This window comes from Astatotilapia calliptera, chromosome 4, assembly GCF_964374335.1.
Source record: "Astatotilapia calliptera chromosome 4, fAstCal68.1, whole genome shotgun sequence".
Taxonomy (NCBI): Eukaryota; Metazoa; Chordata; class Actinopteri; order Cichliformes; family Cichlidae; genus Astatotilapia; species Astatotilapia calliptera.
Window position 1 is genome coordinate 2,790,367 of NC_137425.1, and position 26,521 is coordinate 2,816,887.

Consider the following 26,521-nt stretch of genomic DNA (forward strand, 5'->3'; position numbering starts at 1 on the left):
ATCCGTCTCTAATCCATCGTAATGTATTGGAGCATATAGTATAATACCTATTACATAAAGTCACACTTACCAAATGTTAGAAGCTGGAAATGGAACAAGTGACTGAAGACTGCAGGCTCTGGATGGTCTGGCTGAAAAACGCTGATGCTATTTTTTTCTGATGTTTGAACCACAGCAGTGCAGTTCAAATTCCACTGTGACTTTGCAACCCTCCTTTTTTTGTTTCTATATAACACCACTGTTTATCATGCTGATGGAGAGCCGGTAGATTTACAGTCCAGACACTCATGCAAGCCATTAGCTCTCCTGCGGAGGTCGATGCCTCATTGAGCACAATAGCCTTCCTGTTTTTGATAAAAAAGTGTGTGTGTGTGTGGGGGGGGGGTCCTACTAATGTTGTATCCTGCAACAACTCAGGAGAAGGGCCGGTCAGAGGAATCTGAAAGTACATCATTCACAAGGACACTTGCGCCTCCTTTTTGTGTTGACCCAGTCGACCTTGTCATACACATTTTCAATCAGAGACCAGACTTTTGTCTTCTTGAGGGTTTTTATTCTTATTTATTGTTGCCTGACAGCATCAAAACGAACAATCCGACTTCTAGTTTCACTGTGCTTTCAGTTTCAGACGTGTTTTCTGGGTGACTTTTATCAAGCTCTCTTTATGCCTGCGTTGGTTCACTCCGGGTACTCTGACATCCACAGTCTGAGGACATGCATGTTGGTTAATTGCTAGACGTAGATGCGAATGCAAATTTGAGTGGTTGTCTGTCTCTGTGCATGTCCTTGCGATAGACTGGTGGCCTGTCCAGGGTGTACCCTGCCTCTCACCTTGGCTTACTGTGACCCTGAATTGGTTGTGCGGAACAACCTGGTTGGATAATTTCAGTGTTTCTTATGGATATTGTTGTCACCCTGCCCGGCAGGTGGGCAGCATGGCCTTTAGGAAGGCTTTTCTACACACCGTGGTTGTAATGAGTAGTTATTTGAGTTCCTGTTACCTTCCTATCAAGCAGTCAGGCCTCATCTCGTATAACTCCAGTCCTGTGGGATAGTTTACTCTCTGTAAACCCTAAAGATGGTTTTGTTTAAAAATCCCAGTAGATCAAGTTTCAGTTTCTGAAACATTCAGACCTGGATTTTTATGATGTAGATTTTGTTTCTTGTTTTTTTATAAAAGAGGGTGAAAAAAAGATTTTGTATCTTGAAACAAAACTAAACTAGCTGCTTTTGCTCATACCTCTCCGATCATCCCGTTCCAGATTCCTCGAACCAGCTTGCCGTGCTTGCCGTTGGTGACCAGGTAGAGGTCGTAGGAGAACTTTATGGTGCGGGACAGTTTCTTCAGGATGTCTATGCAGAAACCTTTACAGCACAGCTTTGTGTATGGCTCAGTGTGGCCTACGATACTGAAAGGGAACGAGAAAGGAAAAAGAGATCGGAACGCTGGGATACTGAATTTTTTTTTTAACATGTTTTCTTTGAGAAACTGCAGAAACAAACTATCTAAAACTGGAAGTTTTCTTCTTCTTCCTGTTTTGTAGACCCAACACATAGTCAGGTCATTTTTTACAAATGATTTGAGAAATGAGGAATGATTGACTGGAGTGGGATGAAGAGGTAATGAACAGCCATCGCTTCATCGTCAAAGCTGCGGTGGATGTTGGAGGGAAATTGTGAGCCACTCTACAGGCGTGCACATGATGTCTTGGTCCCAACAGATGGATGAACAGCTGGGTGGAACAAAACAATACATACAGACATAGTTAATGACACACAAACAATAGCAGACACTCATTGGAGGATTATCTGGGCTGAATGATGGCGTTTTTGTGGGATGGGATGCTAAGGATATGGCGATACGTTGGTAAGGTTTATGGTGAGGAGGGCCGTTGCCTGTGGTTCCATCAGTCAGTCTTTCAAGTTCACCAGTAAAACAAACTGGTTGGAATGAACTGTGTATTAGTTTCTGTTTAAATGCCTTGTGAAAATCCCTGCCACTCTTAGGCTCAGTCACTTCGGTAATGAAGATAAACTTTAATGCGTTTGTCACACAGTGCTGCTCTAACAGCGTAACGACTGCCTCTTTCTGTGTTAGAACAGCATATAAAACGTAGCATTAAGGCTGGCAGGCGGCCACGTTTCTCGCCAATCGTTTCATCTTTTATTATTCAACTACCGCTGCAAAGCTTTTAATGCTGCATTAAAAATGCTATATTGTTCCTTGCAGCCATATCTTCTTCAGACTCATGCATACAACAGTTTGTCCTCTGACCCGGGCTGATTGTCTCTGCTACAGTTTTAATGAAATATACCGGTGTAGTAGCGAGCACAAACCCAGCTGTCTGGGCCACAAAACAGACACAGCATGCCTTCTTAAATATTCTGCTGATCTTCAGACAGAGCAGGCAGCAGAAGCCCAGTGGACAGTTTCAGGCTTTGCATACTAAGTAAAATGGGCTGACGTAAGGTTTGAAATCAATTCTCCTTCTGCTTATCAGCAGGATTATGAGGAACGTGGCGATGAAAATGCCCTTCAGTTTCACACTAAGAAGATGACAGCAGCGATGTGAGCCAGGGAGAAGGACGGGAACACAAAGTCCCGTCTTGTAAAACACTTTGCTGTGATTTGGAGAAAAATGTGTCAGGGAGTCTGCATTCCTCTCTCCCTCCCTGTGCTGCGAACTTGGATCAGAATGTAAATATGAAGGCTTATTTCTGAGCGATTTTATTTACATAAAGCTATTAATTTAATGACTTTTGATTTTCTCCGTAGCGGTCACTGTCTATCACTCACAGGTAGGTTTTGTCCTGTCCAAGTCCAGCCTCAGAGAAAGTTACTCAGACACAGAAACATTGTGCAGTCTGATCCTGACAGTTAAAACATAATGTGTGGCGCTTATTTAAATTTGTACATTTTTAGTGATTTGTATTCAGAAGTTTAAGCTGCGTTTGAAGATTAATTATCAAGAATCTCGACTTTAAAGCAGATTATGTTCCTGTTTAAGACACAAATCAAATCAAACGTTCTGAATCTACACTGAAAATGGTGAAATGACACGTAAAGGATCAGGATACAGTGCAGTGGTGGTGTCGGTGACCAGTGTTGGTCAAGTTACTTGAAAAAAATAATTAGTTACTGATTACTTCTCCAAAAAAGTATACCTGTTTACTGATTACTTATTTCCAAAAGTAATTAGTTACTTAGTTACTTTTCAAAAACATGATGCACAACCTGAAAACGTAATAAAGCAATAAACCTTTCAGCCCAATGCTATTTTATGCATAATCCATCACATAAAACTGAATCAAATGGAAAGCCTCTTTTTAAATGATTGGTTTTAATCTTTTATCTTTATGCACATTGCATCAAGCAAAAATTAAATTAAATGCAACAGTCTGTGACTGGAAGAAATGTGTTTAACATTTAAACCTATTTCTGACATATTCCAGTATATAAAATAAAATAATGTTTTGTGTTTACACTCTTTCAAATAGATGCAAGTAAAACACAGCAAAAAATAAATAAAATCAAAGATTCAGCAGCTCTGAGTCCTGTCGCTCTTAAATCTGTTGTCACCTGTTCAGCAGGAGTGGGGCGGGTGGAGGTTTGCCCACAGCGGTCATGTCAGTGGGAGGATCCGGGGGTGTCCCTGTGAATGTCACATTCCCGTGGCAGCGCGCTCGGTGCTCAGATTTGAAGTTTAATTTTTTGCTGTAGAAAGAAGTTTCTTCCAACGCAGAGTGAACAGCGCACGCTAATGTTTTCGTCACTTTTAAATATATTTTAAATAAATATAAATACGTCCACGCTTTAAACGCTGCCTGGTCGTACTCTCCCCTGCACTCCATGTTATCCATGTTGATCTGCACACGTCTGCCGCTGCCACAGACGTGTGCAGCGCTTACGTCATTGTCATGAGACACTCTCACAAACAAAACCACGACGGTTTATAGCGCCGTAACGCAGCGTGCTTACGGGGAAGTAACAATAATCTAATCGCTGTTTTTGCAATAGTAATTCCTTACATTACTTATTTCTTGAAGTAAGTCATCAGTTTACACCCATCTCTGTTAGTGACAAAACTGCAAACTGGTTATTACCCATCCACATGACCTGTTATCTTCAGTTTCACTGGACGCTTGGAGGCCTGATCATGCCAGCACTGTTTGCATCCATCCATCCATTTTCTCCCACTTATTCAGAAGAAAATAACACGTAACTTGTGTTGCTAATTTTATTATTTACCTAGACTAACTGCTGCTAAATAAGCTACATAAAATGACCCCAACTGGTGAAGTCGTTTTCCACTCAACAGTTTTGTAATCCAGTCGTCTAAATTCCCAATCCGGATCTCTCCTGACGACCTGTTTCGTCCACATTTTTCTGTTTTGTGGGTGTAAATCTGCCTGCCTTTGTTGTGCCCTTATTGATGTAAAAACTCAAAAACCAAGTGCTTGCTAAACTAGTGGTGCGAGGATATTAGAAGAAAAAGATGAAGTCAAACTAAGACGAATGAATGTTGAAGGGTTTGCTGATGCCGCTGTGCTCGCTAACAGGATTTTCCTGGATCCTTTATTATTGTGCGTGTTTGATAGTGCTTCTGAAAAAGAGGCATTTGTGAAAAAGTTGCCAACAATTGAGTCACAGTTGTGTGGGTAGGATCTGTTTCTAATTGTTCTGAGTGAAACTGGCCGTATGGGAGATAATTTCCGAGAAACTTGATCCATTTTGTGTTATTTGGTGTTGGAGAATGTGGCGTTCTACCATCAAATGATTATTTCCTTCAGTGAGCAATCCCGTATGGTGCATGAGGTGGGCAGTGTGAGATAATGTGGCTGCAAAGTAGTGAGCCATGGGTGCAATGCAGAGAGCACTAATGACACATCACCCCTAACCTCCCCCAGACCTTCAGTCTAATGGACTCTGCACCCACACATCAGGACGGGGAGTCAATGAGACGAAAAGGCGAGGCTGCGAGGAGGAGCAGAGCCACGACAAACAGAAACAAACAAACACTTTAGAGGGAAACGAGGCTGCCACAGTACACCCCGAGTAAACACAGCGCTCCCAACATCCCTCGTCTCACCAGCTGCCAGGGTTCAGGGCTGGGCCTTAAATCAGCTGCCAGTCGCATTAAAATGGGTCTTTGGGAATCATTGCGTGTGTGTGTGTGTGTCTGTGTGAGAGAGAGAGACAGAGGTAGTTTATTCCTTGTGGACATTCTTGGAATATTGTTTTGATGGTGCTCTATGGATGGTGACAGTATGTGCCATTTTTTCCCCGTGTGCACGTTCATTTCCATCCGTATCCCCTTCTTGGGAAAATTAAACTCATCACTCTCATTGAGAACCTCTTCAAGTCTTCACCTCTTAAAGGAGCTGTAAATTTGCCCCAGGTGATTTTTTTCTTAAATATTGGGCTAAATTAGATTAGTTTGCAGAGCTTTTGGTGATGCTGAATCTGCTTTTTTGAGGAAACAGGACAAAATATCTGAGGATTTGTGAAGTGAGATAATGGAGAGGAAAGAACAGACAGAAACATGTCCATGCTCGGTTTTTCCCCACACACAGACTTTTACATACAGTATATGTGGAGGTTTAATCGGTTTACTAATGGACTGTCCCCTCACTTATATTTTTAAAAGTTTAACCAGTTAGCCCGGCACTTCCTGTCTCATTGGCATCCTGGTGAGCACATCCTGTGACAGTGTCACTGTCTTTGACTCCACCTGGCAGCAGAATTAACAGAATCCGCATCTATGGAAAACACCGGTGCACAATTATTGTATAGTTGTTGTTTAAATTTCCAGATTAATAGTGGAAGATTTTAAGTGCAGATTATTGTTGTTTTCTGCATTTTTAATGTAATTTTTTACATTAAAATGTAAATGTCTTTTTTTCTGTAGGGGGATCAGTGGGGATTGGTGGAAACTAATAGTAAAGATAGAGAGAGGAGAAACATGGCAGCAGTTTTCCAGCTGAAATTGATTTTGGGGGATGATGAAACACAGCGGTTTTAGGTGTAGGTGATCTTTAAACAGCCTGATACACCCATTCATGAACCAGGCTGCCTGTCATTTGTACACATGGATTTGCTGACCATTCCGCTGGAACTGTAACACTTCCAACATGGAAGTCGGACAGCTGCAGCTGAGTCAGGAAGCCTCACTAAGTGCACATCGATCCTCTTCTAACATCTTTATTTTCCCGTGTCCCGCCCAAAAAATCTGTTTTTGAAGCACTGATTGGTTAATAGCCACCTTATGAACCTTTAATAAAGAGAATAAATGGTAAATGGCCTGTATTTATATAGCGCTTTACTAGTCCCTAAGGACCCCAAAGCGCTTTACATATCCAGTCATCCACACATTCACACACTGGTGATGGCAGCTACATTGTAGCCACAGCCACCCTGGGGCGCACTGACAGAGGCGAGGCTGCCGAACACTGGTGCCACCGGGCCCTCTGACCACCACCAGTAGGCAACGGGTGAAGTGTCTTGCCCAAGGCCACAACGACGGAGACTGTCCGAGCTGGGGCTCGAACCAGCAACCTTCCGATTACAAGGCGAACGCCCAACTCTTGAGCCACGATCGCCATAATAATGATGATAGTAATCTGAAGACAACAATAAGACATAATTGATATATCCCAGAAGTTGGGAAATTGCATCACAGCAGTCGACACATAAATAAATAACAGAGTATAGTTTGATACAGTTTATCACCTGCTGAAGGTGCAGAAGCAGCAAAGCAAACTTTGAAAAAACGCTTGTACTTTTAAGGAGCTTGGAAAGAAAGCGACTGGACCTTTTACCTCTCATCTGACAAGTTTCTTCTTCACTCTTATTTTTAATTCCTTTACGTCTGTACCTCAAGTTATTTTGCCTTTACTGAAATGTCTTTTAGGCTTATTGGACAGTACTTTGAAATAGCCTTTCACTTTATGAATACACCTGCATTACCCTCCCCAAAAATTCGATTATGGTTGGGGTTCCCTGTGGAGTGAGCGAGCTCTAATCTGTTTTATATCACTGAATAGATAAAGGTGCTTTATGGACTCGTGGGCCACAAAAGGAAACAAACAGAAAATCACGTATTGAGATGCAGCGATGAAACGAGCCTTCCGCTTTTTAGAGTTCATTAAGTTGTAGAAAAACAAACGTGATTGTCATTTAATATCCTAAATTTGGAGTTTTTGGAGCTTTTTTAATGAAGGTGGAGGATTAAGGAAGCAGGTCAGGTTTCCTGGTGGTCTTTGGGGGTTTTTACCTTTCAGTAAGACATCTCAACAACCTCATGGGGCAGCTCTGTTCATGACAAGGACTCCTACTGTGACTGAGCAGTGAGCTGGTAAACACACTGTATATATGAGGGAGTGCTGAGACTACACTATCCTCTGAGACCATCAATATGTAAATTTACTTAGTGCAACTTTCTAGTACTGCGTATAGATCGTTTGGCTCTCAGGCTCCGGGAGCGCATCTGCTGCTGCACTCAGTCTCAGCTTTAATGAAATCATCTTATCATCTAACTCCCATCGAATGCAGCTAATGTGTGATGACATTATCTTCTCAGGTCAATACTACCCTTCACCAGGGCATTAACTCTGAATTAGTCTTTGCCAGAGTGCTTTGAGGTAGAACCAGCTCCCTGCTGTTCAAAGACAGCGAGGAAGCGAGATTTTTCTGATCCGACAGGAGAACGTGCGCGACTCAAAAGGAAGAGCTCGTGGTAACTGCTGCGAGCTGCTTTTGCCAAGTCCTGACAAACGCCGGTGTCTGTTTGTCAGGCCTCTCTGAGGACGCGTGAGTGAATCACACAGATGGTCTGCTTGGCAAGCTGCGTGCATGGCCCAGGGGTTGAGGGATTGAAACGGAGAATCTGCATGACCAGTGGCTTCTCATTTAGAAAGCACTGACATGGGTCTGAGTTGTAATCATGTTTAGTGCTGAAGGGGAATTTGGAACTGTTGTCAAGATTCAGATAAAGAAAGATGGTGCTTTCAAGAGGCTGAGGGGGAAATTGGCCGACCACTATCGGGAATGCATATTAAAATGTGTGTAACCTGCAAGTTCTAAAAGTGTTTTCTCATACAGAGAAGTGTATGAAAATAAGTTAACTCCAGTTGGTCAGTATTTTACACAGATGTAGATTTTCTGTTTGAGGGGTTAGAGATTATACACACGTAAATACATGTGTGTCAGAGAGGACCGAACAATGCAATCAGCTGAGGATATCTGTGGAGAAGCAGCTCTCCTCCACAATCCTCCACAATCTCAGACTGCAGGTGCTGACTGTAGTCCTCGCTCTGCTCTGCAGCCTCGATGTTTAATTGCATTATGGATTTATTCTTCTAGGCTAGGCGGTAAAATCTCAGATCAGTCTAACTCTAGACTTATTTATTCCAAATAAATCCTTTCCACGTATAAATATATTCCTGCATAGTTTTGTAGCTGAAGTGGACATCTGATAGTTTAGGTCAGGGATGATGAACTCCAGGCCTCAAGGGCCAGTGTCCTGCAGGTTTTAGATCTCACCTAAATCAAATGATTAGTTCATTACCAGGCCTCTGGAGAACTTCAAGACACGTTGAAGAGGTCATTTAGCCATTTAAATCAGCTGTGATGGATCAAAGACACATCACAGGTCACAATGATGGCTACATTGTTGCCATTCCCTTTCCAAATACTCCATGAATATAAGCGCATGCTGCTTTGCTCTGTCTTTTGTTAGTGTTGCAAAGGGATTACTTTTGAATTGGCAGAACAGGCAATCTGAAGACATCACTCAGGTGGCCACTCTCACCAGTCTCTGACAATTCAGACTAAATGAATGATAAATAAAACCTATAGATGAAGTCCTCAGTGTGTCTGTACTCAAGGATCCATCACAGTCCATCTAGTCACCCTTCATTGGTGCCGGATGCTTCGTTGGACCCCTCTTTGCCTCCGTCTTCTTTTTCCTTGGATTTTTGTTCGGCTCTGTGAAAACGTTTCATTGTTTGACAAGAGGAATTACGCTCTTTCTGTACTGGCAGGATGATTTGGTCAGCATGAGCGATTAAGCACTCCAGCGCTTCATAACACTGAAGGGACGTGATCTTCATCTTCCATCCCCTTCATGTCGTTAACGCCATTGTCAGTAATGGATAATAGCCTGTGCTTCTCCCCCCCCACTAATGAACACCAATATCAGTCTCTAGGTGTTCGGGATTGATGACATGGCCTAATCGTCCCATCTAATTGATACCCCTCCATGCAGCGCGTACATTTCCCTGATTGGGTCACAGAGTGATCTCCGGGATATTGCACTCTGGCCAAGCAGCCTAATGAGCATCTCACCATTGAGTGATAAGAAGTCATGCATGCGCTAATGGCAGAGGAAGAGTCTCTTAATCTCACACCTAATGGCACTCTCAAGTTAGTCACAGAATCAATTAAAATGGGCACGTTAACATGTGAGTGTGCATGTGGGACTGTGCGGTAAAGTGGGTTCACATAAGACGTGTGTGTGGCTGAGATGATCAACACATGTTGAAATGACCTGACCAGCTCTTGCCGTATATTCAGGGAGACCAAATGGCACCTGAAGATAAAGACACAACAGCAGCTGCCTAGCAAATTGATAACAAACCAACAGCATGTTTAAAAAGCATGTTAGCGCTTTGAGTTGAAACCCTCATGTAAGAACCGGTCCATTTATCTCTTTCTAGTAATAAACATGTGGAGTCACCGATGACTTCTACACAAGATCAAAGTTAACGAGCTCAAATCTGTACAAGGGAATGAAAATATAAACCTTGTCTTGGACTTTATTTTAGACGTTTTCACCTTCATCCTGCCAACATATTTAACATACATGGAGTAGAATAATTTACTGTAAGAATCAAAGTTGCCCAAAATTGTAGGTGGAATTGCCCATAAAGAAACAGAAAACATTTAATATACAGCACTGTGCAAAGTTTTTAGGCTGGTGTGAAAAAATGCAGTAGACAAAGAAAGTTTTCAGAAGTGTAAATGATCGTTTATTGGCCCCAAATGTTTTCTGCAGCAGGACAACGACCCCGACCGTACAGCCAAAGTCATTAAGAACTATCTACAGCATAAAGAAGAACAAGTAGTACTGAAAGTGATGGTACGGCCCCCACAGAGCCCTGATCTCAACATCATCGAGTGTGTCAGGATTACATGACATCCACAGAAGATCTGTGGTTAGTTCTCCAAGATGTCTGGAACAAGCTACCAGCCGAGTTCCTTCAAAAACTGTGTGCAAGTGTACCTAGAAGAAGGCAAAGGGTGGTCACAGCAAACATTTCTCTTTTGTTCATTCGCTGCATTTTGTTGATTGATGAAAATAAATGATTAACACTTTGTTTACAGCATTTTTTCCTCACCTGCATAAATCTTTTGCACAGTGCTGTCTGTGGCATCGTTAGAAGGACGCAGATTGTATAAAAAAATGAAATCGGGAAGATAAATAAAAAAATCTGTAAAGTATGATATTGTTCTCTGCACAGACCCCAGTCGACGGGGTGACGACTAAAGTACAAATTGACTTCAGCTAATTAAAATGTATTTCACATGTAACTTTGCCATAAGGCCAAGGTTAAACTTGGCTGTTAGCTTAATGCGCTCTGCAAGCTGTTGTCCGAACTCGTACTCTGTTGGTCAGCGATATTCTTATTACAAACTCCATTCCCCATCTGCTACATTAGCCTCCTGTCCCAGTGGTTACACCCTGTAGTGTTTGGAGTAATTGGCTTGCAAAACAACTGAATGTGAAATGTGTAATTAATCAACTTATGATATGTGATGCTATTCATCTGATTTTCAGCTTTTAACTCCACCCTGTGAGCGTTAATTAGGATAGCACTGAAAATGCAACATCTGTCTCGTCAGCAGGAAAAATGAAAGATTTAATAGGAATCTTTGGAGCCACTTCACTTACGTCTCGGTCTTATTGGACTGTCGTCGGCAGGGCACGGTGTTGCTAACACAGGTACCAGTCACGGGGTCCACTGCCTCCACAATGACAAAGGGCCGCTCCTCCAGTGTGGCCACTGTGAGGTGCCTGTAATCTGACACGGGCTCTAAGTAGCTGCCAAACCGCGGCCAGACGGGGTATCTCATCTGCAGGATCCCCATTTCATAGGTGCCCACCTGAAGGTACAGAGAGAGGAGGGGAGTGGATTAATGCGAAGCAGTGAAAAATCCCTGCACCAAACTCCAGATGGCTTCTGTGGTTCTGATTTGTTACAGCAGCGAGGCACAGAAATAAACATGGATTTGGGGGAACAGCCACATAAATAAACTCCAGAGGATCCTGGAAATCTGTTTAGCCGAGCCACAAAACTACATAAAAATAATTGTATAATATTGAGAAAATAAGCCCCTCATGCATCTGTGAGGACAGAAGTGCGTAACCCCGTCTATCTCAGTCTCCACTCTTAATACACTTGTCCTCAATCCTCTAACTGTATGTGCTGTTTTGACATGTTGCGATTTGAGCGTCTGGTCCCGGCGCAGAGAGCAGAGTTTTAGTTCCTGGACAGTTTAGAGGAAATTGATTTTTTTGTCACTGGGGATGTAGAGAGCACAATTATACATCTAATGCAATGAAAGCAATTCCACCCCCGCTTTATTACCAGGGAGCTAATTTTAATTGGATGTTGTGGGGAAATGAGCATTCACGAGCAAGCTGAATACATAATAAAGATCAGAAATTAAACATTTCAGTCTCACTTATTTAAAGAAGCCGTGACCTGTTCAGCTCCACTGATTGGCCCTCCTTTAATCAGCCTCACAAATAAGGAGTGAATGTTGCGTTGGACCGGTTGGTCCCAGTGTACCACAAACACTGACACGTCAGATTGATTTTTAAATGCTGTTTTTCGTGCCACAGTGTAGTAAATGAATGGCAAACAGACTTTCACAGTTTCACAGGTACAAGCAGCTGCAGTTAGTTTACTCCCAGAGAAGCATGACCTTTCTGAGAGTTGGACCAGAAACCCAAATGTAAACAGGTGCTACTTTAAAACATTTTAAACATCCATCCATCCATTTTTCCCTCTCTCCCTCCCAGCTGTCATTGGACCAGAGTACACACCGTGGCCAGTGTAGAGGATCAGCAGCGGTGAAATATTTCCGTTTCACTCTGGCAATATGAAAACATGAAGAATTAGTCAAGTCCAGAAACACCAGCTTTCAATCCAGAGCACGTTCTACGTCTGCTAAATTGTAGTGTGGCTCCCTGTCTCGTTTGCAACAGTTTTGGCTAAAACCTTTGAAGAATATTCTATCCTAGCGTCAAACAGAAAACAACAACGACATTAATCTGCCCTCTCGCTCATTTGAACAGGGATTGCTGCAGATTCACAGAGAAGATGGCAGCGCAGACAAATCTGGTAACAAACTCGGCACCAGTGCGGAGTCATCTGGCAAACTCCAGCATTGCAAACACATGCAGGTCCTGGTAGATTTGGCAACAAATGATGTTCAGAAGCAGAGACAAAGTCATACACAAAACTGAACATGGTCATTAAGATTTGTTCTGAAAGTGCTACATGCAACTTTTCCCAGTGTTTGAGCAGATTGACTTGGAAAGTGAGACCTTTCCCAACATTCTTGCTTCGGTGAAAATCCAAAGTGAGCAACAATAAATTACCGGGAGGTAGAAATGGAGTCCATTACTCACTAATTAAACGAATGACTGCCTCCCAGCACAACACAGACTCCAGCACAAATGCTACAAGGAGGTCAAAATGAAAACTGATGTGGCTTCAGGTTAATGGCTAATGACGTTGTTAGCAGGCAAGTGAGCTAAGGTTAGTGAAACTCAGCAACGCCCAGTGCTAGGCGTGCAAATCCATCTCCTGTTGCAAAACACTGACTTGTGTGGATGTGGTCGGCTAACCAGACAGACCAGAGTCATCATCCAGCCCTCACAGACCCTGGTCTGGATGATCACATCTCAAATACAAAGGACCAAGTGAAAGAAAATGACCAACAAGACAAGTTTTGATCTGTTTAAACAAAGCAGCGGCTTTGAAGGATGTTTCTTTGTCGCGATGAATGATTTTCCTGCCCCCTTATGACTCAGTTACTCTAGACCAGGGGTGTCCAACTCCAGGCCTCAAGGGCCAGTGTCCTGCAGGTTTTAGATCTCACCCTGGGTCAACACACCTGAATCACATGATTAGTTCATTACCTGGCTCTGGAGAACTTCAAGAGATGTTGAGGAGATAATTTAGCCATTTAAGTCAGCTGTGATGGATCAAGGAAACGTCTAAAACCTGCAGGACACCGGCCCTCGGGGCCAGGAGTTGGACACCCCCTGCCCTAGACCAATGGCACAAAACAGGACAAATCACATTTGGCCTCTGATAGCGATCTGACTCGAACCTGCAGTCACATTCAGAGACGTTGGCACATGTTTGCAAATTGTTGCTCAATTTGCAGATACTTCACAGTCAGTCTGATCCAGTCTGCACCATGAACACAATCCATCTGCGTTGCGTCTCCTTGCGACATGAAACTCGACTCAACTTTTTGTGGTTCTTACATAAAAGCATTTCTCAGTTAAATCGCAGTCCTTCAGGAGTTATGTCACTATTTGTGGAGGAGTTATTGAATTTCTGGACTCTTTGCCACTTTATGTAACTGCCAACTTAATATCATTTAATAATCCAACTAACCGCAGATTGACTCCGTGTTATTGCTTCGAAGACGGCAGCTGACTGCGAACAGTCGCAGACCCGATCACCGTCTTTAAAGCATCCGTTTCAAAGGCAGCGAGACTGTAAAATTACGTGGTCGCAATTATTTTGTATTTCTGCCAGTTTAAAACAGTAAACCTAATACTTGAGTGTAGGTCAAAGTAGCAATGTATCTCAGTTGTCTCCATCTACATCAATCACCTAGACACATTTTTAAAATAGTCGGCGCCTTTTTGTTTCGTGTAGATGAAACGATTCCACTTGAGTTTTACTTCTGGCAGTGAGGTATTTGGGACAAATGTGAGCTTATTGATATTTAAACAAAATTCTTTCTAGTTCACTTGACTGTGCTTCTGTAAATGTCATCAACTTCCTGGAGAGCTAAAAAAAAGCGCCAGTCTGAACACAATGTTTTTCCTCCCACATAATCTCTGCTGTTTATGCAGGAAGGGGGGCAATCCTATCTCATCATGCCAGTCAGTAAAGCCTGTCACAGTGAAATGGAAAAAAACTGAATGTCGACAGAAAAGTGCAAATATCTCAGGTCTCCCTGGACCTCATGGTTATTCTTCTTTCCTGCCAGTCATATCGATCAGTCCACTGTTATAGTATCATCCCACTCTTGGGCATTTAGTCACTCAGAATTTCAATTTACAAGAGAACGTACTGAGATGAGTGAAACAAAAAAAGAAACTCTTTTGCCTGTGGCTGCTTAGACTGTGAAATCTTCATTGTTCATTCATCTGAGACATCGGTAAAAAGACGTTTGTGTTTCACGCAGCACCTAAGCAAGAATAAGGAATGGGAAACTTAATTTATAGCAAACACTGTCATGAGAGTTTTAATTCTATTATTAATTGTCTGGAAAGAGAACTGGTTGTTTATATCACAGAAAATCTGTCGGGAAAGTGCAACTGGATCCATCTTTCCAGTTAAATCCTTTTCAGTGGTGAGGTTCTACTTTCAGGGTTTGTAAGTGTTGCATGCAGCTAAAAAATTGCAGATAACGGCAATGACAGGAACACTTCTCGTCATTCTCAGGGCCCTTTTCTTTCCGTCTCCACTTTCTTTTGTCATGCTCTCTCTCTCACTCTCTCTCTTGCTCTTTTCAAATGACTTTGAGTTGTACATCTGTGGAAACAGCTGAACAATGACTCTTGGCAAGTTCCATATTAGGCCTGGCCGATAAGAGCGTTGTAGTGATGTAGGGTTTTTTTAATAAGTTAAAAAAATATGAGGCGTGTAATGCCAGGCAGCAGCCTAAAAACTGTGAGGCTGCTTGTACAGAGATGATGTATGAATGTAACAGGCCGGCTGCCTCTGCATGTGTACAATACAAAGGCTGGTAAAAAGGAAATCAAAAGGTGGAATTGATTTTCAGCTTTCAGAGAATAGAGGCAACAAAAAGTGGAGCACACGAAATGGATTGCCTCACACTTCTTAGACAAATTTTTGTGAAATGAGTGCAGTGTTGTTCTTCCAGGGAACGGGAGAAATGTATTTTTCCTCCCCAGAAAGGTTTATGTAAAGGTCAGCACGCTAGGAATGAGCAGTGCTGGAGTCGGGGGGTGATTGGGAGGACACATGCAAGTCTGTCGCCCACATTTCATATTTTATGTGAAAGTGTTTCTGAGTCAATACGACTAACGTCTTATGCTAAACTCAGCTGAGCTGCTTGTCACATGACCTATCCAGTTCCTGTTAACATCAGTGAATTCAATTTAGATTCAGTCTTCTATTGTTAGCATTGTGTTTACATATTAGAGGAGACAGAGTTACACTTCCAGGAAGTTTTCTGTTGGTCGTTACTTTAAAAAAAAAAGAGAAAAGAGCATGGAACGATTTGGAAAAAGTAGTCGGACACCGCGATGTGACTAAAATTATTGCAGCTGTGTGCTGTGAACTTGTGATCTCATTTTCTCGTTGCTATGCAGAAGGGGCACCAGGTCTAGCTGCTAACTTCAAAGTGACTTTGGTCCATCAAGACGGGAATAAATAGGCAATAAAATGGAGTCGGTTTGCTATGAGTCTGCTGTCAGTTTGTGATTGAATTGGGTCACGTCGACAGTTACTTGCAATCTGTTTGTGAGATGGAGATCAACTGTGATAAAATCTAAAAACATCACAACTCCGTTGCCTTCTACACAGACAGAAATGGACATTAAACATAAATTTATTAGCTGCTTGCATTCAGAGTATCGCCACAAACTCGCCAAAACAGAAATTCCTCCACAAATCGTGATCCTGTTGCTGCAGGACGGCAATTTAACTGCAACCTTATATAAGTGTCAGCAACCTTGGTTTTATACAGGAGTATAATCAGAATACAACCAGTTGGCAACCAGTTGAGTCGTCTTTGGCAAAGAGGCATGTCACAGATGAGTTGTGTTCATCAGCATAGACTGAGCCCGACTGATTGCATTGTGTTGGCAATTTGAATGAGTGTATAAATTTGACAGCATTATTTGCAAACCTTCACCTTAAAAATTGGAGTCAGGAGTTGGATCGCAATTGTTTGGAGACAAGTTGCCTAGTTGGCGGAAACCTGTGCAACTGCCTACAGTCAGAAGTTGTTTCCTAGAGATTGAGGGTGTTGCATGCTTGTGCGTTCAACCTGTGCATGACCGATTGCACAGAAACTGCAGCTTCTTGAAATTGTTTTTCGATTGCAAACAAATTCAGTGAAAACACGGAGCAACCCTCCCCCCCCCCCCAGTTTCAAGGCGGTCGCTGTCCTATTTTCTAGTGTGACTGAGCCATAATGAATAATGCACCAGGACAAGATACCAAGGAAAGACTTGTCTGTTCAGAAAGAAATGGCATATAAAGAAAATAAGATGGATAGAGACACAAAAATAACAATCTTTTAGTGATCGTTTATTTAAAAAAAAAAAACTGTTTCCAAAGATAAATGGTGATTAAAGATAATATACCAGATAATCTCCAGATCTAGTTTTTAAATGTGCAAATTGCTGCTTTTTCTTAAATATTCATATATATTTTGAATGTGCACAATCCACAGTTAGTTGCGCTGGAGGTACATCAGCTGATCTCAATAGCAGACCAGATCAGCGTCCAGTCGGCTGATCTCACAGGCTGTCCTGTTTAGGCTGCTCTAACTTTCCTACAGTTGGTTTGTGCTTGCAAGCCACTTTGTAACCCACTTACAACCCGGCAGCTCCTTCCATGTGTTGCCTCACTTAATCAGTGTCGTGTGCGCTGTTCTGTGCTGGGTTTGTTTGATGGAAATATGAAGCTATCCCACCAATTATTAAATTTTTCTTTCGACTATACTGATCCAGACTAAAACAGTTTTAGGTCTCTACACTCTAGAAGCTTTACTTCTACTAGAGTCATCACAGAATTTTATTCAACCGTAATGATTTTAAATTATTTTCTGATTGTTTTTTTTACAGTTGATTAATTGGAATTGATTGACTGTTAACATTTGATTGTCTCATGTACACAAAAGTCATTTAGACAACAGTCAAAAGTCAATAGTGTTTGGTGTAGTGTTGAATGATGCACAAAACTGCTTCAGTCTCCTTCCATATCCACAAATTGTTTGTTTACGTTGCCATTACAGCTTCCCATTTTCTCACAGTCCCAATAACATATTGGAAGTTACAGGAAGTAACATCTTAAAACATTAAAATCACATAATTAGCTTTGAACTGCTGGTGTCTCTTCATTTTGTGCATAATGTGAAATTAAGCACTTTCTGTTGAACCTGATGAGGAAGTGAACTCCCTCCAGTCTAGTGTTACATCAGATTCACCCTCTGGTTCAATGAATGTTTCGATCTCAATGAGGCAGCTTGCTGAAGCAAAGTTTCCCGAGTGTGTGGGTTTTACTTTAATATCCTTCGAAGAAGTGTAGGGTGGGATCAGTGGGGGAGGGGTGTGAATGTGCTGCGTGTGATTAGGAGGCGATCCTTCATTATTTCATTGGTATCAGTGGAGCTTTGATTCCGCTAACTAGTCTATACAAAGAGACCGGCGATGTATGAAATCACTCTGCTGTTAGCATGCAGAGAAAGACATCAGTGTCCTGTAAACACTCCTCATTGTGTGAGCTCAACTGTTAGTTTATCCACTCAGAAATAATCAGACACACATTTAAAAAGCCATTTGGTGTGAAGTCGAGCAGCTGCCGTCATCTTACCTTGTCCCACTGTCGCTCTCTGTCCAGAGTGATGATTATCATGGCTGGATTCACCAGGTAACCATGAGTGTTGAAGGAGAAGTCATTGTGTTCCCATGTTACATTCAACATGTGCCTGAAACAGAAATCCCAGAACAAGATGATCAGTGAGTTGAACTTGTAATATGTTTGTGCAGTTGTAACATTTTTTTACAGCATTTAAACATGTATGTGTGTAACAATATAACAAGACATACAAATAAAATTGCTACAGAAGCCGTGTTTTTAAATCACATCTTAAAACATATTTACCTTGGCTTTCAGCACAGCAGGACTTGTTGATGACTTTTAATGTTGCTTATTAATTACATTATTTTTATTTTTAAGATATTCTATATGCAATTTTCTCTTTGTTTTATATTTGTAGCACTTTGGCCAACGTTGTTGGATGTAAAGTGCGTTATAAATAAAGATGCTAAAAAAATGAATTCACATGTGGTGCCAACTAACTGCCACCTTATAACCACAACTGTGCAGCAGTCGAACAGTTCCCAGTGGATCCACAGTTTTTGAGATGTCTTCCAATGCTACAGCGACCCAGACTAAGTGTCGCTCTTGGTGAAGAACTTACTCTGCAAGACCAAAGTGAATGTTATTAACTGGCTGAAGACCAAGGTACATGCTAATGGATAAAACTCAAATGAGAATTTGCAGGATCCTGAGAGATTTGTTAAAGAGGAATGGGCTGACATTGTTCAGGAGGTACATGTGACAGTTGCTGAAAACTATAATACTTGGCAAAAAAGTCAACTGGGTGGTGTTAATTTTCACCCTGATACTTTTTTTTTTTTTTTACCCCGTCAGGTGTAGAAGGGTGGTTAAACGTAAACATGCTACAAGAATGAAAGAGTTTGAATTCTTTGATTTAACAAATCATCTGACCTGAGAGGCAGGGATAAAGTAATGTTTGACATCTGTTGCTTGCCAAGATAATTGCCAATAATTTTACTGTTGATTGACTCAGTGATTAATAAACCAGTTATTTTAGTCCTAACTCTCAGGTGTAGGAGGAGCTTACATGTACTTTTTGGGATTATTAAACCCTTTGAATGGGTAATCTGAGAACGCCAGCGACAATGGTTCCCTGCTCCTTCGGCTTCCACATCCTCTGTCACATTAGACCTGTGGTGCTGCTTTCTCACACTCCAGCAGAGGTGACGAAGGCCCGCTGAGAGGAGAACAGGTCTATGCGAAAAGCCTCTTTAATCTGGTATCGTGCAATAATCTCATTAACAGGTGAGCCGACTCATTATCAAAAGCCTGTTTCCAACTCCAGCGATGTGTGGAGGAATCTGGGAGGAGAGGCCGTCGTTCGTGTTTGATCTGGCTGGAAACACGAGGTGACAGAAGTGCTTTGTTCTCTCTCGCCGACCTTCACGTTACTGCCGCTATTCAAATCATGCCTGCTGGGTTTAGCGAGTTTAAACGGACGGGTTTGTACATTATCAAAGCCTGTTCTCAATTTTCCGCTCTTTTATGGACGGTTTGGGTTTACAAAAGGAAAATTTGTCCCCCCCAAGGCTCTGAAGACTCTGTAAGATAAACGACTTCTGACATGAGAGGGAGAGAGTGATGTTTCATAATGCAAGGCGAGTGTCTGGTGACGCTTGTGTCCCGTTCGGTGCCCCATGGTGACCATCTAAACCTGCACATATAAACATTTACACGCAAAACGCCCTCAGTCTCTCCCTGAATGACCTTGGCTTACATGAGCCAAAAGCTGTTGCTGGGGCAGTTTTTTTCCTAGCGCTACCCTTTTGCTGATTAAAACATTTTCCCAATAAAATAGGATTTCCTGTGTGCTCAACGGCACAGATGGTGTCAGATTACTCTTTTGGTGATGCGAAACCACGCCCCTTACCCGTCGTTACCAACACCCTGCCCGCCAACTAAATTACCCTGCGGCCTCCAGGAGATACAGCAGAGCGCTCAGTGCTGGAGAGACGAGGAGATAGATGGCAGCGGGGCAGAGGACACAGTTTGGGAGAGTGACAGTCGCCATAAAATGTGCTCCACAGCATCAAACAGATGGGCAGTCATGAATAAATAAGTGGTTGTTGACCTCAATCTTGCCATGTCTCACAGATGTAAGACGGAGCCATTACCATTCTTATCTTTGATATATCAAAAATGAAAGAATACTCACTGTGTGATCTCTGACCACCAGGGAGCAATTTAACCTAATTTATTATAATAACTCCAAATATTGACTTCTCTGTGAAATATCGTCACTGCTTCGAATCAGTGGCAGAGCTCAACTCCACCCAAAATAAATACAGAAATAAGTAAAAAATATAGACATAGAAAGAGTGAGCAAGCAGGTTTTTTTCTATCTGCAACATAAAAATGATAAAATGGTATAAAAGACGATAAATGTCGGTGTGTTAAAGTGTTAACGTCCTGAAGAAGTCTCGCAGTTGTTTGAGCTCCTCTTGTGCAGCTGCTGTAACAGCTGGTACATTTTTGAGTGCGTTTCCAAAACTCTGGGGTTCAATTTAAATTTAAAGCGCTGTCCTTAGAGTCTAGTGTCCAATTAAACACGACAAGCTAGACATTATAAAGTACAGAGTTCATATCTCATGCTCACAATCAGCTCCATTAACGTCAAACTGCGGCACTCGCAGCATTTACGAGGACTGGCCCGGTAACCAGTTTTTCCCAGTGGAGAAACTCGTGTTCAGCGTTTATCTGCCAGCAAGTTTAAACAATAACCACTCTGAGTTTTATGAAACTTGGTAGAGAGGGGAAGCACGGGCAAGCTCGACTCTGGCACCTCTGTGTGCACCTTTTAGTTTCTAAATGTGAGATACAGTCATAAAAGAGACGTTTCATAGGTCTCTCTGCAGTCCACCCCTGCGTTCAGTAGCTTGTAGAACCACCACGTGAACAATGCGAGGCTCTGCGTCTCTCTAGAATCTGCTATTTAGTGGTTTTTAATGTACTTTTGAATTCTATTCTATTCTATTGAGCAGCAATAACTGGACATTGTAACGTTGTGACGTTGTGACGTTGTAACGTCCACTTTAATCTGCAACATAGTTTCAGTTCATTGAGGCCTTTGCAGCCATTCATTTATTCACAGCTGTCTCAGCACTTCAGTCAGATGCAGGTGGGGACTCTGACTGGGACTTTCTTCAATCTTTCCTTTTTCAGCCATTCTGTTGGAGACAGATGGTCTCACGATTGATTCTAGAATATTTTAGTATCCAGAGGACTTCATGGCTTGATGACTGCACAGGCGCCCACGTCCTGTAGCTCCAAAATGAGCCCAAAACATCAGGTCTCCACCACCATGCTGACAGTTGGTACTATATGATGTGTTTGTGCTGTTTGGTTTTCTCCAGACTTGGTCTATGTTTTATGACCAAACATTGGCACTTTGGACTTTGCTCTAAAGGTGCGGTGTTTTGTTCAGATGCAGACCTGAGCAAGTAAGCTGCCATGTTTTTTTTCTCTCTTTTTCTAGTCGTGCTGTCATGATGTCACATTTAACATGCTAACTGAAATCTAGCTCTTGTTTTTTTTGTTTCTCTGAGCGTTGCACAGTCTGACTTTGGGGTGAAATTACTTCGAGGTCCTAGGAGGATTGTGTAGTTGTGGTAACACACACCTGCAAACTGCTAGCCAGTAAAATCTAATACTTCCTGCTCTTTTTCCCAATCTTTCCTGTGATGCTCCTCATTAGGAGGCTTATTAAACTGAGTTTAGTTGTTAAAAGTTTTTAGTCACATTATTGTGAGAATTTCCACAGCTGTGACAGAGTATACCTGCATGTCAGCACCAAATCACATTTAACCTTGTTATCACGCAAGTGATGAATGAATTGAACTTTTTCACAGTTTGAATAAACCTGTATATTTTATAACAGATGAGATATAATGGCTAATTTATTAGTGTTTCAAAAGTCTTAAAAATATATTAAAATGTGTAAATTTAAGCTAAATAAATTGATTTTACTTCCTGTTTCCTTTCTGTGGGGAGTTTATGTTCACTTCGAGTGCAAGTTTAGTCTTAAATGTCGTTGAAGTGATTTTAAGCAGTCTGAGGAGTAATCTTTTTATACCTGTACCTGTAGATGGAGCTTAATAAAATAAAATAAATTCTTCTCCTGAAGGTAAGTATATGAATTTGAATTTATCTACAGATAAATTAGAGGTGTGAACTTTTGTTATGGCAACTTTACCTGACAGTGTCCATGTGACCTCTTTTAATTAATTAATTTTTTTCTTATAAGCTTAAACTGTGTCACACAGTTTGAGGCCGGTGGCACTGCTTCATTAGCAGTTTACTTATCATATTATAAAGAATTTAATTCTTTTACATTAAGGATATGTAACAGCAGACCAGACAGAAACAGTTGGTAGTAAAGTAAAGGCGCTGCCCACAACATCGTAGCTTACCTGAACAGGGTGTCATTGGTAGCTACCGCCTTGACAGGGTTGTGACAGTCGCTGTGGCCCTCGGGAACGAAGCCTCTTTGTTTTCGAAAACTCTGGACACCTTTCACGACGATAGCCACCCCGTCGCGCACCCTTTTCCTCAGGCTCATCCTCCACCGGTCCGTAATGATGCTGATGAGCCCCACCGGGAAGCTGTCGGGTGGAGGGATGTCTGGGTTTCCCACAGCCAGGCTCGGGATAATCCAGATGTAGTCTGGTCCCACTAATCCGACCTCTCCTGCCATGGCAAACAGGTACTGGGCCTCTTCGTGGGAGCAGTAGACCAGCAGCACCTGGGCGTCTATCTGCTGCAGCAGCCTCCGCGCTCGTATGTCGTTCGTGATGTCAGTGGACATGTCGAAGGTCAGAACATCCTGCAGATCCCATATGAAGTAGCTGGTGTCAGTAAAGGACTTGATGTAATCCACGTAGGCTTCGTAACCCGGGTAGAGGCTGGTTATGACCACAAAGCTGTCCCAGTTGTATTCCTCCATCACCTTGAACATACCGTTGATCTGCTGCTCGATGGAGGAGCCCAGCTGGAGGAAGTTGGAGCCCTCACCCTGGAGGGAGAGGACAATATGGTGTGACGTTGGGAAACACCTTCATGCTTTGTTGGCACACACTACACAATTTGTTGCTGATTAAAAAGCAAATGATTATCTCAATTCAGTTTGGAAAATGTGCTGCAACATCTTGAGGACCCCCCTCATACCACTAAGCCTGCACACACACATAATTCATCCTCGGACACCTGGAAGAGAGTCGCCCAACCAGTCTGCAGTGCAGCTTTGACAAGAGCTAAGTGGTTCTGTTTTATTTTGCTCCACCAGGAGCTGCAGACTCATTCATCACTTAAACCCACGTGTCTTATTTTTGCCGTACAAACAGTGGATGCCATCCATACTTGCAAACGCAGAGGGATGGCCAGAACCTGCGCCGTTTCACCTGTCTCCTCTGAAAATGCACTGACCTTGAGGGGAGGAATAAGGATGGGTTTTCTGTTAAGTGTATTATCAGGAAAAAGCGGTGGAGTGGTGAGAAAATAGTTTGTATGATCTCGTGGTATGAGACACAGCCCCACCTCTTTATTTTAATGCAACTTTTCTGGTGAAGCGAAGCTTTGTTAGCTGCGGCAGCTGTGATTGGGTTTTGACTGAGATTCAACCGAAAAGCCGTTTTTCTTTTTCTTTACTGTGATTTAGTTGATTTAGTGATGAGCTACCATTTAAACCCGCTGTCTGAAACATTTAACGGCAATGAATCAGCACAGAATTAAAGACAAAGTGGCTGTAAATTATCCTTGGTAAGATGTGTTAAAGTCTTTCTGGCACAAAGGAATACTTTCTTAAAGTGGCAGTAGAGACACTTTCTACTGAAACAAAAGTAACATTTGTGTTTAATGATTGGTTTATTGCATTGAATGAAGCATCCTCTATAGGTCAGGTGGACACTGTTACTTAAAATAGACAACTTATTAAAACATAGACATAATTAATCACTAAGTGATATTTTAAGACTGACTTATTTCACAAGACTTGTCTTATGAGACAGTAGCAAACTATGAGGCTGTTGTAAATGATGATAGCATCACTTCTCAGAAATGATAGCAGGGTATCACAGTTAACGTGAGAGCGATTGAGATGAAGGATTATTGATCGATTCGTCAGCAGATCCCAATCATTCTGTATCATTTGTACTGTACCGCACTGCTCAGCAAAACAAACGCCGCCATCAGACCGTGAATCATTTGGAGCGGCGTGACATTAGCGTGACTGAGTGCACAAAGTTTTGTTGTGAATACATTTTGTTTTCTTCTGGAGGTTTAATGATGATGGATAATTTTTATCAACACGATTAATCTTAGTTGTTTGTCTTTAATGCATCGTTCCAAAATTGTGAAAAGCGTAACTTTGGACTCGGTTGTGTTCTTGCTCTAATAAAAGCCTTTTTTGCCACCCTCAGGCTGATAGGTAGGTGGCCCCCACTTGACCCTCTATCACTCTGGGGAAAAACCACTTCATCCTGAGCAGCGCGCCCTCAGAGCTCAAAAAAAGGAGGCGTCGTGTATCCTCAGACGGGCCTCTGAGCTTATTCATTCTGTTTCCTCGTCGTCCTTGAGAGAAGTGTAGCGGTTTTGTGATGTATGAGGGTCTTACGGTTTCAGACGTCATGGTTAAATCCACTGACTTTGTGCCTGTGACTCTACTCTGCCCGCAGCTATGAAAATATTTTCCTTTTCTGTTGACTTGCTTCGCTTGCCACTGCCCTTGTTTCCTCACACTCGTCCCTGAACAGGGAAGAAGCGTGATAAAAGTCGTTCATGCATGGGTGGACAAACACGCAGCTGCAATGAATGCTAATATGGTTTTGTTTAAATGTGTTACAGATTAATATTTGCATAAGTTACATTGGGTCTCTGGACCTTTTGGGAAACTCGGTGTGTAACATCCTGCTGTGGACTAAGATGGATTAGACTGTTCTGGATGCTGGTTGTCTATACACATCTATACTGGGTGCAGGGTCTTTATGCAGGTTGGTCACGGGGGAGCTGAAGAATCTCTCCTTGAATCATATAAATCTACAAATTTACCTCCCCTCACTGCACAGCAAATCTGTCAGCGTTATTGCCTCACCCCTACAAGTGTGATCCTAACAGGTGCCGAGGAGCCATCGAGTGTCTGTGCAGGTGTGCGTCTGTGTGTACGGGCTTGTGTTTCTGTATGCTTTGTAGATGGTTGCTAGCCCACGGGTGTGTCAGATTAAAGCTGCCTGCAAACTACAGTCTCAACGCCTCAATTAGCAGAGAGCAGACTGGTAGTGCAGCCAGAGTGAGCCTGGGGCGTTACCACAGGCTCAGCTGCAGTTTAAAGCCTGAAGTCACGACCGCCTTGTCAGTGTGCACAGCATGCAGAGTACTGTCCAGTGCATGTGGTATGGAAGGGAACCAGTCGTCACCAGTCATTTCCATATAATGTTAAATGAATTCTCCACCTTTTTAGGCATAAAATGCAGATTTAAATCTTGAAATGGGTCAAATTAAATTTGGCGTAAAGGCAGAAAGGTTTGCACGAGCCCAAAAGGACAGAAATATTGTGTCTGCTTTGTTTTGTTCTTTGAAATAGATCACAAGCAGTCTCTAAATTGCTTTTTCTGACTTGCAGTTGTCTCTAATGAGTAGCTTGAATACTATACATACAAACTGCTGTCCGTGACTCTGTTTGCGCAGTAAGCTGTACTTCCACAGTGTCACAGTAATGGTCCACAGTCCCAAAGAAGATTACAGCCATTGAGTGAAAAGCTTAGCATCTGAAGGCTGAGATTACATTCAGAAGTTTAAAATATGCTAAACTGATATCTGTTTACAAACATAGTTTTAGAAATCGTGCATAAGTGCAGACAGACAAAAACCCTCTAAGAGTTTTCAGAACAAGTCCTGATGATGCTCTTAAATGTCCACGTGGAGACGTTCTTTGCAGCCTGACATTTTCTTTGTAAAGGTTTGAAAACCTTACAGAGTTTAGATGATCTATTGTGATTATCTCCAACACTAAAAGTTGTGCCTGTGTGTCTCCTTGATAATTTCAGTGCATCTTTGTGTATCGATGGATACACTGATGTTTTGTACACGCTTGTTTTTATTGACGATGTTGTTAATGTTGGGCGATAAACTGCAGTCTGTGGTGTGGTTTTCAGGTTGTGTTGCTTTGCAGTTCAGACCCACATCTTTGTGTATGATTTGTGTTAGTTAACTTTCCCCATATCAAGATTATCTCTAACAACGGACCAGACCGTTTAATTTTGTTGTAGATCTGTTGTCTCACAGTTTGTTCTTTCTTCATTCTGGAGACTTCAGGCTGTGCGGTGCAGGAACAGCTGTTATTGGCACACAGAGCCGTGTGGTCATTTAGCAAGCGTTTGATTGGGGTTTGCTTTGATTTCTATTTGGCAGAGCAGTTTTATTGTTGCTTAATTATATTTAGTTAACTGTGGGAAGCCAGAAATTTAAGATTGAGACTCAAATTTTATCAATTGTGCAGCCCTAGTTTCTATGTTTGGCGAAATGAGGCGCTCCTGTTGCAAATCAGGTCCAAAAATCTTGGTTATTTTAACTTTTTGCTTGTTGTTTGCACAGGTTATGTTTCAACCTTTTCTCCACT

General features: G+C 42.2%; 2 protein-coding genes across 2 annotated transcripts in view; both read right to left on the reverse strand.

The window, feature by feature from the left end:
* LOC113020221 (C-reactive protein-like) overlaps positions 1-26,521 on the reverse strand; it is a 438,825-nt gene that overhangs the window by 201,649 nt on the left and 210,655 nt on the right. The window lies entirely within an intron of this gene.
* Positions 1-26,521, reverse strand: part of grin2ca (glutamate receptor, ionotropic, N-methyl D-aspartate 2Ca) — a 74,965-nt gene that overhangs the window by 13,190 nt on the left and 35,254 nt on the right. Inside the window, exons 3-6 of the mRNA XM_026163995.2 lie at positions 22,323-22,924; positions 17,884-17,998; positions 10,953-11,164; positions 1,241-1,409 (exon numbers count right to left, since the gene is read on the reverse strand). Coding sequence (XP_026019780.1) covers positions 1,241-1,409; positions 10,953-11,164; positions 17,884-17,998; positions 22,323-22,924 — 1,098 coding nt within the window. The remainder of the gene's footprint in view (positions 1-1,240; positions 1,410-10,952; positions 11,165-17,883; positions 17,999-22,322; positions 22,925-26,521) is intronic.